The following is a 13,452-nucleotide window of genomic DNA, read 5'->3' as shown; positions in this document are numbered from 1 at the left end:
TGCCTTGCCACAATTCTGTCTCTGAGCTCTTCAGGCAGTTCCTTTGACCTCATGATTCTCATTTGCTCTGACATGCACTGTGAGCTGTAAGGTCTTATATAGACAGGTGTGTGGCTTTCCTAATCAAGTCCAATCAGTATAATCAAACACAGCTGGACTCAAATGAAGGTGTAGAACCATCTCAAGGATGATCAGAAGAAATAGACAGCACCTGAGTTAAATATGAGTGTCACGGCAAAGGGTCTGAATACTTATGACCATGTGATATTTCAGTTTTTCTTTTTTAATAAATTTGCAAAAATTACATTTCTGTTTTTTTCTGTCAAGATGGGGTGCTGAGTGTACATTACTGAGAAATAAAATGAACTTTTTTGATTTTTGGAAAATGGCTGCAATGAAACAAAGAGTGAAAAATTTAAAGGGGTCTGAATACTTTCCGTACCCACTGTACATGTACTGTACCTGTTGTTCACATGCACTTCGTCATCAGTAAATGTTTTCTTGTTTGGTCCGTGCAGCTGTACAACGACTCAACGGGGAAAATCTGGAGGATTTTGAAGCTGCTATCAGGAGGAGGTAACGCGTGTCCAATATAACATGAGTTTTCACTCCTACTGTCAATGTCGTACGGTGACACAAGAATTTCTCCTTGGGGATCAATAAAGTATATCTGATTCTGATTTTACCAAATTTATAAATTAACATTTTATAGCATGAAAACCGGAAAATTGTGCTGTCTGATTGGCTGTCAGGACAATTGAGGACACAGAAGTGATTTAGAAAGTTTGTCGAGGACGTTTTATATTCAAAAATAGATAATTATGTGTACGGAAAATATTCTTTTACACAATATGAACAACATGTGGGCGTATGTATGTATACAGCCATAAGGAACCTTATATTTTCTAATAATAAAGAGTGCAGAACATTTTGGTTCTTCTGTTCCACATAATTAAAGGAAATCATGGTGGAGAAGGGAAAAACAAAACTTCTGCATAAAGTTAGCTAGCTTAGCAGATCCTACTAGCTGCGTGGCTGTCTTGTTTTTTAACTCGAGTTGTTTTAACTGAGCCGCCTCCTCGCTGCCTTTGTGTTCAGGTTTGTCTCTGACCGGCTCTCACCTGATGTGCGGTGACTTCCTGTACAGCGGTCACACCGTCATGTTGACGCTGTCCTACCTCTTCATCAAAGAGTGTGAGTACACATCGTTTGTTTCAGTTTAAACTCACTGTGCACTGTTATGGAAAAATTAGTTATGATGCAGTTGGATGAATTCAGTTCCAGTGTGTAACTGGAAAGCAAAGGTTCCTCTAATACGATTTAGTTGATGCATCAATGAAAAAATCTGTAGAATACTCGATTACTAAAATCATCTTTAGCTGCAGCCCTAGATTGATTATTTATTCGAACTTTAACCTCTTAATAATTCCTCTGAATCTGTCTTAAATATTTAACTTTTGAAAAATACTGTAATTCCTAATTCTGACTTATCAATATTTTTTTATTGCTCAATATTACATAATCAAGCGTACAGTCTTACAATTCAAAGCGCTCCTATAAACAGAGAATTACACCATTTCTCAAAATGGCACAACTTTTTATTTAGTCTTTTTTCTTTTAAGATTAAACCGTTTTCCTTTTTTTTTTAATGCAAGTTTTATTTGTAGTACCTTTCAACAACAAGGCAATTCAATGTGCTTTTTAAGAAATAAAAGCAACACAAGGCAATTTAAAAAGCAAAGATGAAATAAGCTTGCTTTGTTACAAGGCTAATCTTAGAGAGAGCTGGTGTCCTGAAGTACGAGGCATTAAATGAGGTATTTTTAATGCCGGGAAAGAAACTGCAGTGCTACACGATGTGTTGTGTGGGTTGTTCAGACTCTCCGCGGTGGATGTGGTGGTATCACTGGCTCTGCTGGTTGCTCAGCGCCTCGGGAGTCGTCTGCATCCTGATCGGTCATGAGCACTACAGCATCGACGTGGTGATCGCATACATCGCCACCACCAGGACCTTCTGGTGGTACCACACCATGGCCAACACACATGTAGGAGCGCACACACACACACACACACTGACATGATGCCAGACCGCCCTCTGCTTGCAGTATTAAATGTACTTTATATTTGATAATTTGATAACAACTGAGGTCTGTGTTCATAGCAGCAGCACATAAACCAAATTAACGGCTAACAACATCGGGGACACTAGCGGCATCAGGCTCATTTTTACCTTATTTGTAAGGCTTGTTATTGATAAATCAGCTTATTATCTTCCTGAAAATGGATTTATTTATCTGTAAAAAAAACGAGTGATATTTTGACACCTTTGCTGGGAAAAAAATAACGGTAACGATGAATCAATAATCAGAAGAGTTGCTGACTGACAAATCATCTGCAGTCTTTTCTTGTTGTTGTTACTTTGTGTGTATTTCTGCTCAGACGCTGCGTCGAGCTCCCAACAACTACCTGTCGAGGACGTGGTGGAACCCGATCTTCAATTTCCTGGAGGGGAACGTTAAGACAACGGTTCCCATTGTGTTCTCGTGGCCCGTGGCCCTGCCGTCCTTCTGCAGACAGCGGTACAGGATGGTGGGTGCGGGGAGGGACGAGTGAGGAGGGCCCGAGTTGAAGCAGCATCCCTCCTGTACCAAAGTACACAGAACTTTAACATCAGTGTATTTATTAGATCCAGCATTTCCAAACGTGCCAGTAAATCCAACCTGTGGTCTTGTATGAGTATGATGGCGTCAAAATTCAAACCATAGAGCCGCTGCAGCTTCTGAGCTGGACTTCAGGGGTCTGTGTGAAGGGTTTTCTGGGTTCATTTCACAGTATAAACCCTCCTGATGTTCCACCGACGGACCGACCAGCTGAAGAGGTACAGGAACTATCAGGGTGACGACGGTGGTTATTAACTGCTAGCTAAGGCTCCTGGTATGCTTGATTGTAGACGAGCAGCTGTGATACCAGTGTTATTGTTCGCATACTTGCCTGTGTGATTTGTGTGAATCTGAAGTACTGAAGTATTAAAAACGTTTATCCACTGGCCGACACCAGAATATCTTCGAGGAGAACCACAAACATACGCAGAACTAAACACCGTGACATAACTCCTGAAACATGAAGACGTTTTGAGTCGGGAGAGCGTTTACTTACAAAACACGTGGTTCACTGTCTTCTCATATTCTGATTAGGGCTGGGTATCATTAAGTCTTTTCATACTAATGCCGTACTACTACAGTAGTACTCCTTTATAGCAGCAGTTATCACTGTGGGGATAGTAGTAATTGTAGTAGCAAAAGTATTAATAGTAGTTGTAGAGGCACTAGTAACAGTTGTAGTAGAAGCGGCGCTATTATAAGTAGTAGTGGTACCTTTTGTTTATTTATTTAAAGTTAAATGTTGTCAACACAAGCAGCCGTGTAAGAACTTATCTAATGGAAACAAAGTCTAAAATGCTCAGACGATTTAAATCAGTAAGTATCTGATGACAAGAATCTGACCAGACATTCAGCAGCTTTGGGTTCTTGAGAGTTTTTGATATTCTGTTCGGTACCAACAAAAGTTTCAATACCCAGCCCTAAACACAACGCAGAGGGACTTCATCTTGTCAGCATGCTAACAGGGGGAGCTTTTGAGACACAAGAATACATTTACAGGAAAACTGATGGGAGAGAAAAGCAGTGAATCAAGAATTTCTCTTAATTTGGTTTAGCAACAGCTGTGGAGCAAAGATCTTTGATTGAACTGATGGAACTTGTCACATCTAGATTTATCAACAAACTTGTGTTGCATTGTTGAAGTGCCAAACAACCAATGTTTTGTACTCGGCGTTACAAAAAAAGTGGAGTGAAATGTTGTGCTAGTGAAATTGGTGCAGCTCATTAACCTAAAATATTTTGATGAAGCCATTAAGCTAAAATAAATAAGTTTAGCGTAGATACCAAGCAAGACAAATGACACTACATGTTTATATGCTGAGACAGTTTCTTACTGTTTAATTCATAAGCTAGCTAGAGACTTAAGAATGAAGTCTCTAGCTAGCTGTGTCGCATCCATTTAATATAAATGTACCTCCTGCCAACAAAGCAAAATGACAATATTCAAACATTGAGATTAATGTTCACTTTGTTTGTAAGCTAGCTAGCTAGCTTCTAGCTAAACTGCTAGTAAATTAACATTACAAGTGCAAAACAACGGTTGGGTCCTCATTACTTTATGAGTATATTTAATGAGTATTGTTGTTTGTCTTTATGTATGTGATTTTTTTTTTAAGTTATATATTCAAGACAATGTGTAAAGTATTGAGACACTGAGCTCCCTGTTGTCTATATTGATGTTTCACTGTTTTGTTCATTTTATGTCATTCTTTATTGTGAAATAAATCTGTGAAACAGTCACTGCCTATAAACTTCAAATTCCACCAAAACTCCCTGAAACTGTAGCGGATTTAAAGTTGCATTAATGACGATTGTCGTTCCAATAAGCCCCAGATACTTTCAAGTGTTTCCTGATGTTTTCCTAGTTCATTATTTTATATATTAAAGCTGAAGTGAATAAAATGTCACAGCAGATGTTTGCTTTGATAATAAAAGCTTTATTTTCAGTTGAGCTGGTACTTGTGATTGATGTGTTGTAAGTAAAACAAACAGTGGTGAAGTTTGTGACTTTTTATGACCATGTGCCTGCAAAAGCCTCAGCTGTACTTTCTTTACAGCCCCAAAGAAATGCACTTAATACTTGTTTGTATTCAATTCCTTCAAAGTACTCGCTGTATTTAATATGAGTCTTGGCTGGTTGGAGGAAACACAACCGCAGGGCTGTAATTCCATTTTTATTGAGCAACAAAAATGTACAAAGTACACACTGGTCCAATACACCCACCAACATACAATAAAAACAAAGGGTAGTAAATAATTGTCCATGCTTGCTCAGATCTGGAGTCCATAGCCGCTGTGATGGAAACGTCCACTCGGGCTCAAACTGTCCTCACATTCTCATGATGAGTAGGATCTAAAAATTACTTCAGATAAACTGCATGAACACACACGAGTTGGTTGCAGCCGAGTTGCTTTGCTGTCTGATGTAATCAATAAAGACACACAATATCATTGAGCCACATGTTAAAACAAGTCTCTAAGGAACCCTTTTAGCTAATAACCAAGTAAGACTTTACAGATTTAAACCAAAAAATTACTGTTTCATCAGCAGCAACTTTACAAGATTTTACTGGACATGTGCGTGCGTCACATGTCGCCTCTTTAGGGGTCTCATCCAACACTCAGAGTCCAGCTGCAGAAAGAAAAAACACAACAGATCATTTAAGTAATTTACACACACATCTACTCTCTAAGTGTGGTGCATGATGGAAAGAAAGGAGCACCCTCACATCATCACAGTAGTAGAAGTGGTAATTGTTATAGTACAAGCAGCAGTAGTGTTAGTAGTGGTAGTAATAGGTGTTGTAGTAGTCGAAAAAGTGGTTAAACAACACTGTTGTACTACTTACTACAGTCACAGGTCAGTTACACTTAAATATGTGTGTGTGGTGCATGATGGGAAGGCACAAGCGTCATCACATCATCACAGTAGTAGTGGTAGTAGTAGTAGTAATAAAAGCGGTAAGTAATAGTCCTGAGCTCGTCGCAGACATTGAAACTGAAGAAGCCTTTTATTTTGTTTTCTTGTAACCCGACCTTGGGCAGCTTATTGTGGGCTGCTGGCTCCGCTTCCTCTTCCTCTTTCCCTGGAAATAAAAGAAGAAGAAGAAACTGGAGCTCTCTGAAACACACACACACACTGTATACATGATCGATGTACAGTACATACGTAGTTATCCCTGGCGGACCACCCGGGGTAGAGCTGCATGTGAAGCAGTCTCTCCTGCTCGGCCAGTTTGTAGTATTTGGACTGTTCAGAGTGTGACAGAGCGTGCCACTGCAACAGAGTGGCAGACTGGGTATCAGACCAACAGCAGCTCTGAAGCTCACAGATCAACAGTCAGTTAGGAATTTAACTTCCATAAAATTTGTGGTAGTCAGAAGACACAGAGACAGTAGTCAAAACTGAAGCAGTAGAAGCCTAAATATTTCAACTTTTAGTCCCTTCTGTGGGTTAAACTCCCAAAAACACTAGATCCTACATTTCCCATTACGCACCTGGATAGTCTTTTTTCATTATGCTGCGTTCCAGATGACTCAGTACTCAAACATTTCAAACCTCCAACTAGAAGAAGTACAATAAAACCTCTCAAAGTCAACTCATATTGTAAATTGGTGTGTTACGGTGGATTTGAACCCAGGTCTCTCACACCAAAGGCACGTGTCTTATCCACCACTCATGTATTAAATTAAAATAATACATAATATCATACAGTAAAACCTGTTCTGTGTGTAAATTGATGTTAAAATATGTCACTAGTGTTATTAGGTAGCTGGTTACGGTAAACAATCTCTGACAGTCATCTTCTCTAAACAAAAGTTATTCAGAAAAATGTTAAAAATGCCTCAAAAGTGTGAAAACATTAGGAAATATACATTTTCTGACTTTCGCAGATTACCAACTGATGTAACGAGTAACATCATGCGTCGTGCCATCTTTTTAATTAACACTAAGGGCACTCCTGCGGGTTCAACTGTGTGATCAGTTTATGGTCACCCACGTTTTTTTGTTCATGTTTGGCATCATGCGGAAATTTCAGTTGGGAAATTCAGACCTTCAGCTGTGACTGGCACGCAGCATTAAAGCCTCACTGCCTGGTAAACAGCCACATCTTTCAAACTCCACTCCTCCGTCGTCTCCCCGAGATACAGTAGGTGAGATAACCATGATGACATCACTATGACTTCATCAGGGCCTGGCGGAGCTCAGTCTCTCACCCTGTGTCCCAGGATGCGGTTGATGGCGGCGCTCTCTCTCTCGCGTCCTTCCTGCAGCACTTTGTGTCTCATCTCCTTCATGTAGAGCATGAAGGCGTTCAGAGGCTTCTTCACATGCTGTCTGAGGGCGAGAGACATATAGACACACAGGGACAGAGAGAGAGAGAGCAGATAACTGCAGTGTGTGTCTGACACACACACAGTAATGTTTAAATGTTTTATTCTCATGCAACAGTAGTAGTATTTTATTGTTACAGTACTTAATTCTACAGTTTTATTAGTAGCTGTAGTAGAAGTAGCAGCTGTAGTAGTGGAAGAAGTAGTAATAGTTATATTATAAGACGTTTTACTTCTATGAACTACTACTGCAGTAGGGGCAGTAGTACTAGCTGAAGTAGCAGCCGTAGCAGTTGTAGTACCTGTAGTAAAAGTAGCAGTAGTAATTGTAGTAGAAATAGTAGTGGCAGTTGTAACGGCAGTAGCCAGAGAAGTTGATGTATTAGTACTTAGTATTAGGCAACTAAGTATTATATAGTAGAGTTAGTATAACACTTAAAGATTTGCAGTATCAGTACTTATTTTCTCAGTAGTGTTAGAAGTAGTACTATTACTAGTGACTTTAAAACACATGGAATCGTCCAGATTTATCTGAAAACCTCACCTGGTGACACTGTCGCCATGGTGATGTGGGTGTGTCCCGTAGCGGGCGTTTGCCTGCCGGGCAGCAGGTGCTCTGATTGGCTGGCTGTACGGAGAGGAAGAAGGGAAGTGTCTGTCGCTGTAGAGGAGGAGAGGGACGAGAGGATGGATGGATGACTGCAGAGAGACAGAGAGAGAAGGATTACAACTTCAAAGTACTTTATATATTATATAGACAGTATCTCACAAAAGTGAGTACACCCCTTACATATTTGTAAATATTTGATTAAATTGTGACAACACTGAAGAAATGACACTTTGCTACAATGTAAAGTAGTGAGTGTGCAGCTTGTATAACAGTGTAAATTTGCTGTCCCCTCAAAATAACACATCACACAGCCATTAATGTCTAAACCGCTGCCCTGGGGCCCAGTTTCCGAAGGGGGAGATTATGCTCTGCTTCAGTGTGTCACAGTACATGTTGGCATTCATGCAGTACTCAATGAACTGTAGCTCCCCAGTGCCGGCAGCACTCATGCAGCTCCAGACCACGACACTCCCACCACCATGCTCGACTGTACGCAAGACACACTTGTCTTTGTGCTCCACACCTGGTTGCCGCCACACACGCTTGATGGCATCTGAACCAAATAAGTTTATCTTGGTCTCATCAGACCGCAGGACATGGTTCCAGTAATCCATGTCCTTAGTCTGCTTGTGTTCAGCAAACTGTTTGCAGACTTTCTTGTGCATCATCTTTAGAAGAGGCTTCCTTCTGGGACGACAGCCATCCAGACCTATTTGATGCAGTGTGCGGCGTAGCGTCTGAGCACTGACAGGCTGACCCCCCCACCCCCACCCCTTCAACCTCTGCAGCAATGCTGGCAGCGCTCAGACGTCTATTTCCTAAAGACAACCTCTGGATATGATGCTGAACACGTGCACTCGACCATGGCGAGGACTGTTCTGAGTGGAACCTGTCGTGTTGAACCGCTGTGTGGCCACCGTGCTGCAGCTCACTTTCAGGGTCTCGGCAATCTTCTAGCCTAGGCCGTCTTTATGTAGAGCAACAATTATTTTTTTCAGACCCTCAGAGAGTTCTTTGCCATGAGGTGTCATGTTGAACTTCCAGTCACCAGTTTGTAGATGCACTACATGTCCGCCACAGAACGCCAGATTTAATCTGCCACCCGTTGGTGTCAGTTTGGAACGCAGAGGGGAACCACATAGCTCCACAGTTCAACGCTGTAGGGGTAGCTCTTTCTCGTGTGGGACAAAAAGTGTTGACAAGCGTCCATACGTGACGAGCTGGGAGTGAGAATGTGTTGGGTGGGATGAGCTCATGTCGTCATGTCACTGGCGCTCTGGATAGAGCCGTAAATTGAGCTGGTTTTGTGAAACCTTGCGCCTGAGTAGTAGAAGTATAACCGGTGGGGAAAGACGTTTTTTAAACCTTATTTTGGGGCAAAGTTATCAAACGCTTTCAGCTTTTATGTCCCGGTGACCAGTGAAAGTGCAGTTATGGGTCTCCCCATTAATTCAGATAGGGGCCTGGTCTTGTTAATCCCAAATAACTGTCTGGAGGCGTTACCAAGATGGCCGCATAGTGGCAGGACTTGCCTATATAAGGACATTGGTATAACGTAGTCATAGTACAAATAGTGGTCATAAACTCCACAGCACACCTTTAATGATGTGTAAGTTAGGATGTTGTAAAACCAAGCAGAGGTAGTAGTAGCGGAAGCAGTAACAGAAGTATCAGTTGTAATGGCAGTAAATAAAAACTACTTGACTGTAACAGAAAAAGACAGCAGCTGGTAGCTTTCATCTGTTTCTCCTCTCAGCTATATTTTCCCAACAGTGTTGGATGGCTAACATCCTGACAAGAGTGCTAACGTTACAGTGTGGTCAGCACATTACACACAGCCTGGGGGTGGTGCGCCCTCAGACCCGCTGGGTTACATTTAACACTGATTGTGTTAGAAGGGGAACGTATTGGCTTAAGGGTTAGTTTGACTCACAGCAGCAGCAGTCTGAGTGTGTGACGTGTTGTTGTGCCCCCTGCTGGTCAGATTCAGGTGCTGCTGTTGAGGTGGACACCAGTCAGACACCTGAGGTTTACCTGAGACATGACAAATTAACAAAGAACTCATTTGCAAATAATTACCCATGTATACATACACACACACACACACACATATATATATATATATACCAACCACAAGTGTCTCTGCTCTCATTCAGTCCACTTCCCAGCCTGATCTCCTGAAACAAGATCAATAATTCAATTGATTTTTAATTTAAAGAGTTTTGGAGTTAAATAATAAGAACCAATAAAGACAAAAGAAAAGAGTTTAAACAATAGTGAAAACGAAAAGTGTTTTTAAAAAGAGAAGTAAACAAATACATTTAAAAAACAGTATTAAACAGTAGATTATACAGGAATGATAAATTTAGTTCATTATATAAATTATTATATACATACATAAAAGGTATAAGGTTGTTTATTAGTCATTATACAGCACAAAGGAACAGCACATAATGAAACAAAATTTGTAGTTCCTTCCATGCTACACACACAACATATAATTAAATGTAGGCCTATATTAAAATATGGTAACAGATAAAATAACATATACAGTTTTTTATACATTTATGTACATATTCGTATACATCCCAAACATTCCACAGTGCATTTTTTGACTGTAAATAGCAGCAACCAGATGATAATATATCTGAACAATAGTTTTCTAATTTAGAATCTGAATACATTAAAGGTCACTTATTTAATTATTAATATTAAATAAAGGCTGGCCTTGGACAACAATATAATAATAAAAAGGTACTATAACTATAGTAATCAAATTTCTTAAGTTACAAATATGTAAAACCACATAAATAGTAATTAATGAGATAATATAAGTGATAAGTAAAAAGATCTTTTTTACCCTGAAATGTTTTAACACAAAAAGAGACTTTCTTAACAAAGTAATTATACTTACCTCTCTGCTGGACATCTGCTCCATATTTTGACTTGAGTCAGTAAAAACTAGATTTAGTGATTTGGGATGTTTAATAATACATTATTATATAAAGCTAAATATGTGGAGGACGGAGCTGACTGTCAGACTGGTGGGAGTAAATCATGTTTGTGATGTTTATAACACCCCGACCCCCCAACACACACACACACACACACACACACACACACACACACACACACATTTTGCCTTGGGTTCTTCCACTGCTGTTGCTCATGTTCTTGTTATACTCTCAGTTGGCAGTTTATTATGTGCACCAAGTAAAACTAATGAGGTGTTTCTATTATTTTGTCCCCTCCATTCATTTCAATGAGGGTAGACAAATTAACAGAAACACCTCTCTGTATAATACAATACATTTCAGCAGCGCCACAAATCTGAAGAATTCATGTCAAGCAGCATTTTTACTGTCGGCTATGTTAAGTTTAGCACTCTGAGTTATTTGTTCAGTTCAGTATCTGTTATTTATTCTGTTGTGTTTTGGGGTTCTGTCCTGTGTCCAGTCTGTTAGTGTTGTGAGCTCTGCCTGATTTGTTATCCGTTTGGTTATTATCATTCTGTGTTAATCTGTCTTGTTCAGCTATCTTAGTCCGTGTGTTGAGTTTGTCTATGTTGTTCTGTCTTCTGCTTGTTCTGTGTGGTGGTTCTGTTCTGATCTGTCCTGTTCATATCTTGGTGTCTGCCTTAATTCTTGTTCAGTTCTGTTCCTGTCTCATGTATTAGTTTCTGTACCATCATGATTGGGTTCTGTCTGTTTGCTAGGTGTCAATTTATGTTCTCTGCCGGTTTCTTTGCTCTGATCTCTGTGTAGCCTTGTTTATTATTAAGTTTACTTAGTATCTGTCTCGTCTCTTATCTTAGTTCCTAGTCCCGTGCCTTAGTTCATGTTTTAGTGTTTACTTCTGGTCTGTGTACTTCTGTGTTGTTTTGCCCATGTCTGCTCTGAGTTCTGTTTAATCCCAGTTTCAGTTTGTTTTCCCAGTTGGTTGTAGTTATTGGTGATCTGTCTGCTTGTGTCTGTGTTAGTTTGTCATTTATATTTCTCTGATATGTTTTATTATTCAGTAACTTGTGTTGTGTCTGTTCCCCTAGCCTGCCTGCCTGCCAGTCTCTCTGGGTGTTTCTCAAAACCAAGAATGCAAAGAATGGACTGGTGTTCTTGGGGAGAACGTTCTTGCTAGTCGTTATTGGAAGAATGAACTTCTCACGAATGTCACGAGCACACAACACGCTGCTGACAGTTTGAGAGATGCGTTCTTGCTGGTATTACGCAGGTAATACGGTAGGTCGCCTGCATTGCTCTAAATCGCTCTAATTATTATAACAGCCAGGCTTTTCCCTATCCCCCAATACAAAAAGCTCAGAATCGGGTTTATTGTAGGTTTTAACTTAACAAGATATATTTGCACATAAAAAAATTATATAAAAGCAAATAAAAGGTAAGTACTGTGACCACAACTCTACTGTACACTAACAATGTAATGTCTAATAAAATAATAATATTAATAATAATTATAATTATAATAATAATAAAGCAAAGACAGTCCACTCATACTTCATACTATTTCTGTTTATTTTTTCTGAAGTTTCACAAGACCAGATTTTTTTGTATATCACCACTGTACATCATCAAGATGTCTCTTGATTTCAGTTAAAACCTTACAAAATTACTCAGAATGTAATGACAGAATAACAGCGGTACGAACGTTAAAACCACCATACAGCTGTGGGTCTTTACTCTGCTGTTGTTGCTGGACTCTCTGCGGGCTCTGTGAGCTGATCTGGTCGGCCGTCTGATTTGCTCCCCCCGCTGAGTCACAACTCCGAAAACGTTTGAGCACATTTTCGATTCGCCATCATTTTTAGTAAAACTGGACTATATAAGGTATAATAATTATCACTATACATTCGGACAGCACTACAAAATGGCGAGCTCACTGTATAGTCCACCATATAGTGAGTAATGGATGATTTCGGACACAGCCCCTGTGTTTTCCCCTTCTGTCTCTCTGCCTGCCTGTCTCGTTAGCCCTGATCCCTCTCACCTGTGTTGCTCCCGCCCTGCTAGTTAGTCCCTGGAGTATACACTCACCTAAAGGATTATTAGGAACACCTGTTCAATTTCTCATTAATTCAATTATCTAATCAACCAATCACATGGCAGTTGCTTCAATGCATTTAGGGGTGTGGTCCTGGTCAAGACAATCTCCTGCACTCCAAACTGAATGTCAGAATGGGAAAGAAAGGTGATTTAAGCAATTTTGAGCGTGGCATGGTTGTTGGTGCCAGACGGGCCGGTCTGAGTATTTCACAATCTGCTCAGTTACTGGGATTTTCACGCACAACCATTTCTAGGGTTTACAAAGAATGGTGTGAAAAGGGAAAAACATCCAGTATGCGGCAGTCCTGTGGGCGAAAATGCCTTGTTGATGCTAGAGGTCAGAGGAGAATGGGCCGACTGATTCAAGCTGATAGAAGAGCAGTTTTGACTGAAATAACCACTCGTTACAACCGAGGTATGCAGCAAAGCATTTGTGAAGCCACAACACGCACAACCTTGAGGCGGATGGGCTACAACAGCAGAAGACCCCACCGGGTACCACTCATCTCCACTACAAATAGGAAAAAGAGGCTACAATTTGCAAGAGCTCACCAAAATTGGACAGTTGAAGACTGGAAAAATGTTGCCTTGTCTGATGAGTCTCGATTTCTGTTGAGACATTCAGATGGCAGAGTCAGAATTTGGCGTAAACAGAATGAGAACATGGATCCATCATGCCTTGTTACCACTGTGCAGGCTGGTGGTGGTGGTGTAATGGTGTGGGGGATGTTTTCTTGGCACACTTTAGGCCCCTTAGTGCCAATTGGGCATCGTTTAAATGCCACGGCCTACC

At 40.4% G+C, this 13,452-nt stretch overlaps 3 protein-coding genes across 3 annotated transcripts in view; 2 read left to right on the top strand and 1 right to left on the bottom strand.

Annotated features, from left to right (window-relative positions):
* The window catches only part of LOC123980907 (phosphatidylcholine:ceramide cholinephosphotransferase 2-like), an 11,957-nt gene extending 7,346 nt beyond the window's left edge, over positions 1-4,611 (top strand). Inside the window, exons 4-7 of the mRNA XM_046065502.1 lie at positions 519-576; positions 1,099-1,194; positions 1,879-2,045; positions 2,440-4,611. Of these exons, the coding sequence (XP_045921458.1) occupies positions 519-576; positions 1,099-1,194; positions 1,879-2,045; positions 2,440-2,613 (495 nt within the window). The 3' untranslated portion in view covers positions 2,614-4,611. The remainder of the gene's footprint in view (positions 1-518; positions 577-1,098; positions 1,195-1,878; positions 2,046-2,439) is intronic.
* LOC123979923 (type-2 ice-structuring protein-like) overlaps positions 1-13,452 on the top strand; it is a 188,790-nt gene that overhangs the window by 132,852 nt on the left and 42,486 nt on the right. The window lies entirely within an intron of this gene.
* The window catches only part of LOC123979925 (transcription factor 7-like 2), an 11,718-nt gene continuing 3,141 nt past the window's right edge, over positions 4,876-13,452 (bottom strand). The window contains exons 2-9 of the mRNA XM_046064033.1: positions 12,265-12,379; positions 9,737-9,782; positions 9,539-9,639; positions 7,540-7,694; positions 6,879-6,999; positions 5,830-5,937; positions 5,697-5,746; positions 4,876-5,292 (exon numbers count right to left, since the gene is read on the bottom strand). Coding sequence (XP_045919989.1) covers positions 5,271-5,292; positions 5,697-5,746; positions 5,830-5,937; positions 6,879-6,999; positions 7,540-7,694; positions 9,539-9,639; positions 9,737-9,782; positions 12,265-12,379 — 718 coding nt within the window. The 3' untranslated portion in view covers positions 4,876-5,270. The remainder of the gene's footprint in view (positions 5,293-5,696; positions 5,747-5,829; positions 5,938-6,878; positions 7,000-7,539; positions 7,695-9,538; positions 9,640-9,736; positions 9,783-12,264; positions 12,380-13,452) is intronic.

Source organism: Micropterus dolomieu, linkage group LG12, assembly GCF_021292245.1.
Source record: "Micropterus dolomieu isolate WLL.071019.BEF.003 ecotype Adirondacks linkage group LG12, ASM2129224v1, whole genome shotgun sequence".
Classification (NCBI taxonomy): Eukaryota; Metazoa; Chordata; class Actinopteri; order Centrarchiformes; family Centrarchidae; genus Micropterus; species Micropterus dolomieu.
The sequence above is the reverse complement of the archived record's forward strand: the minus strand, read 5'-3'. Positions and strand labels throughout refer to the sequence as shown.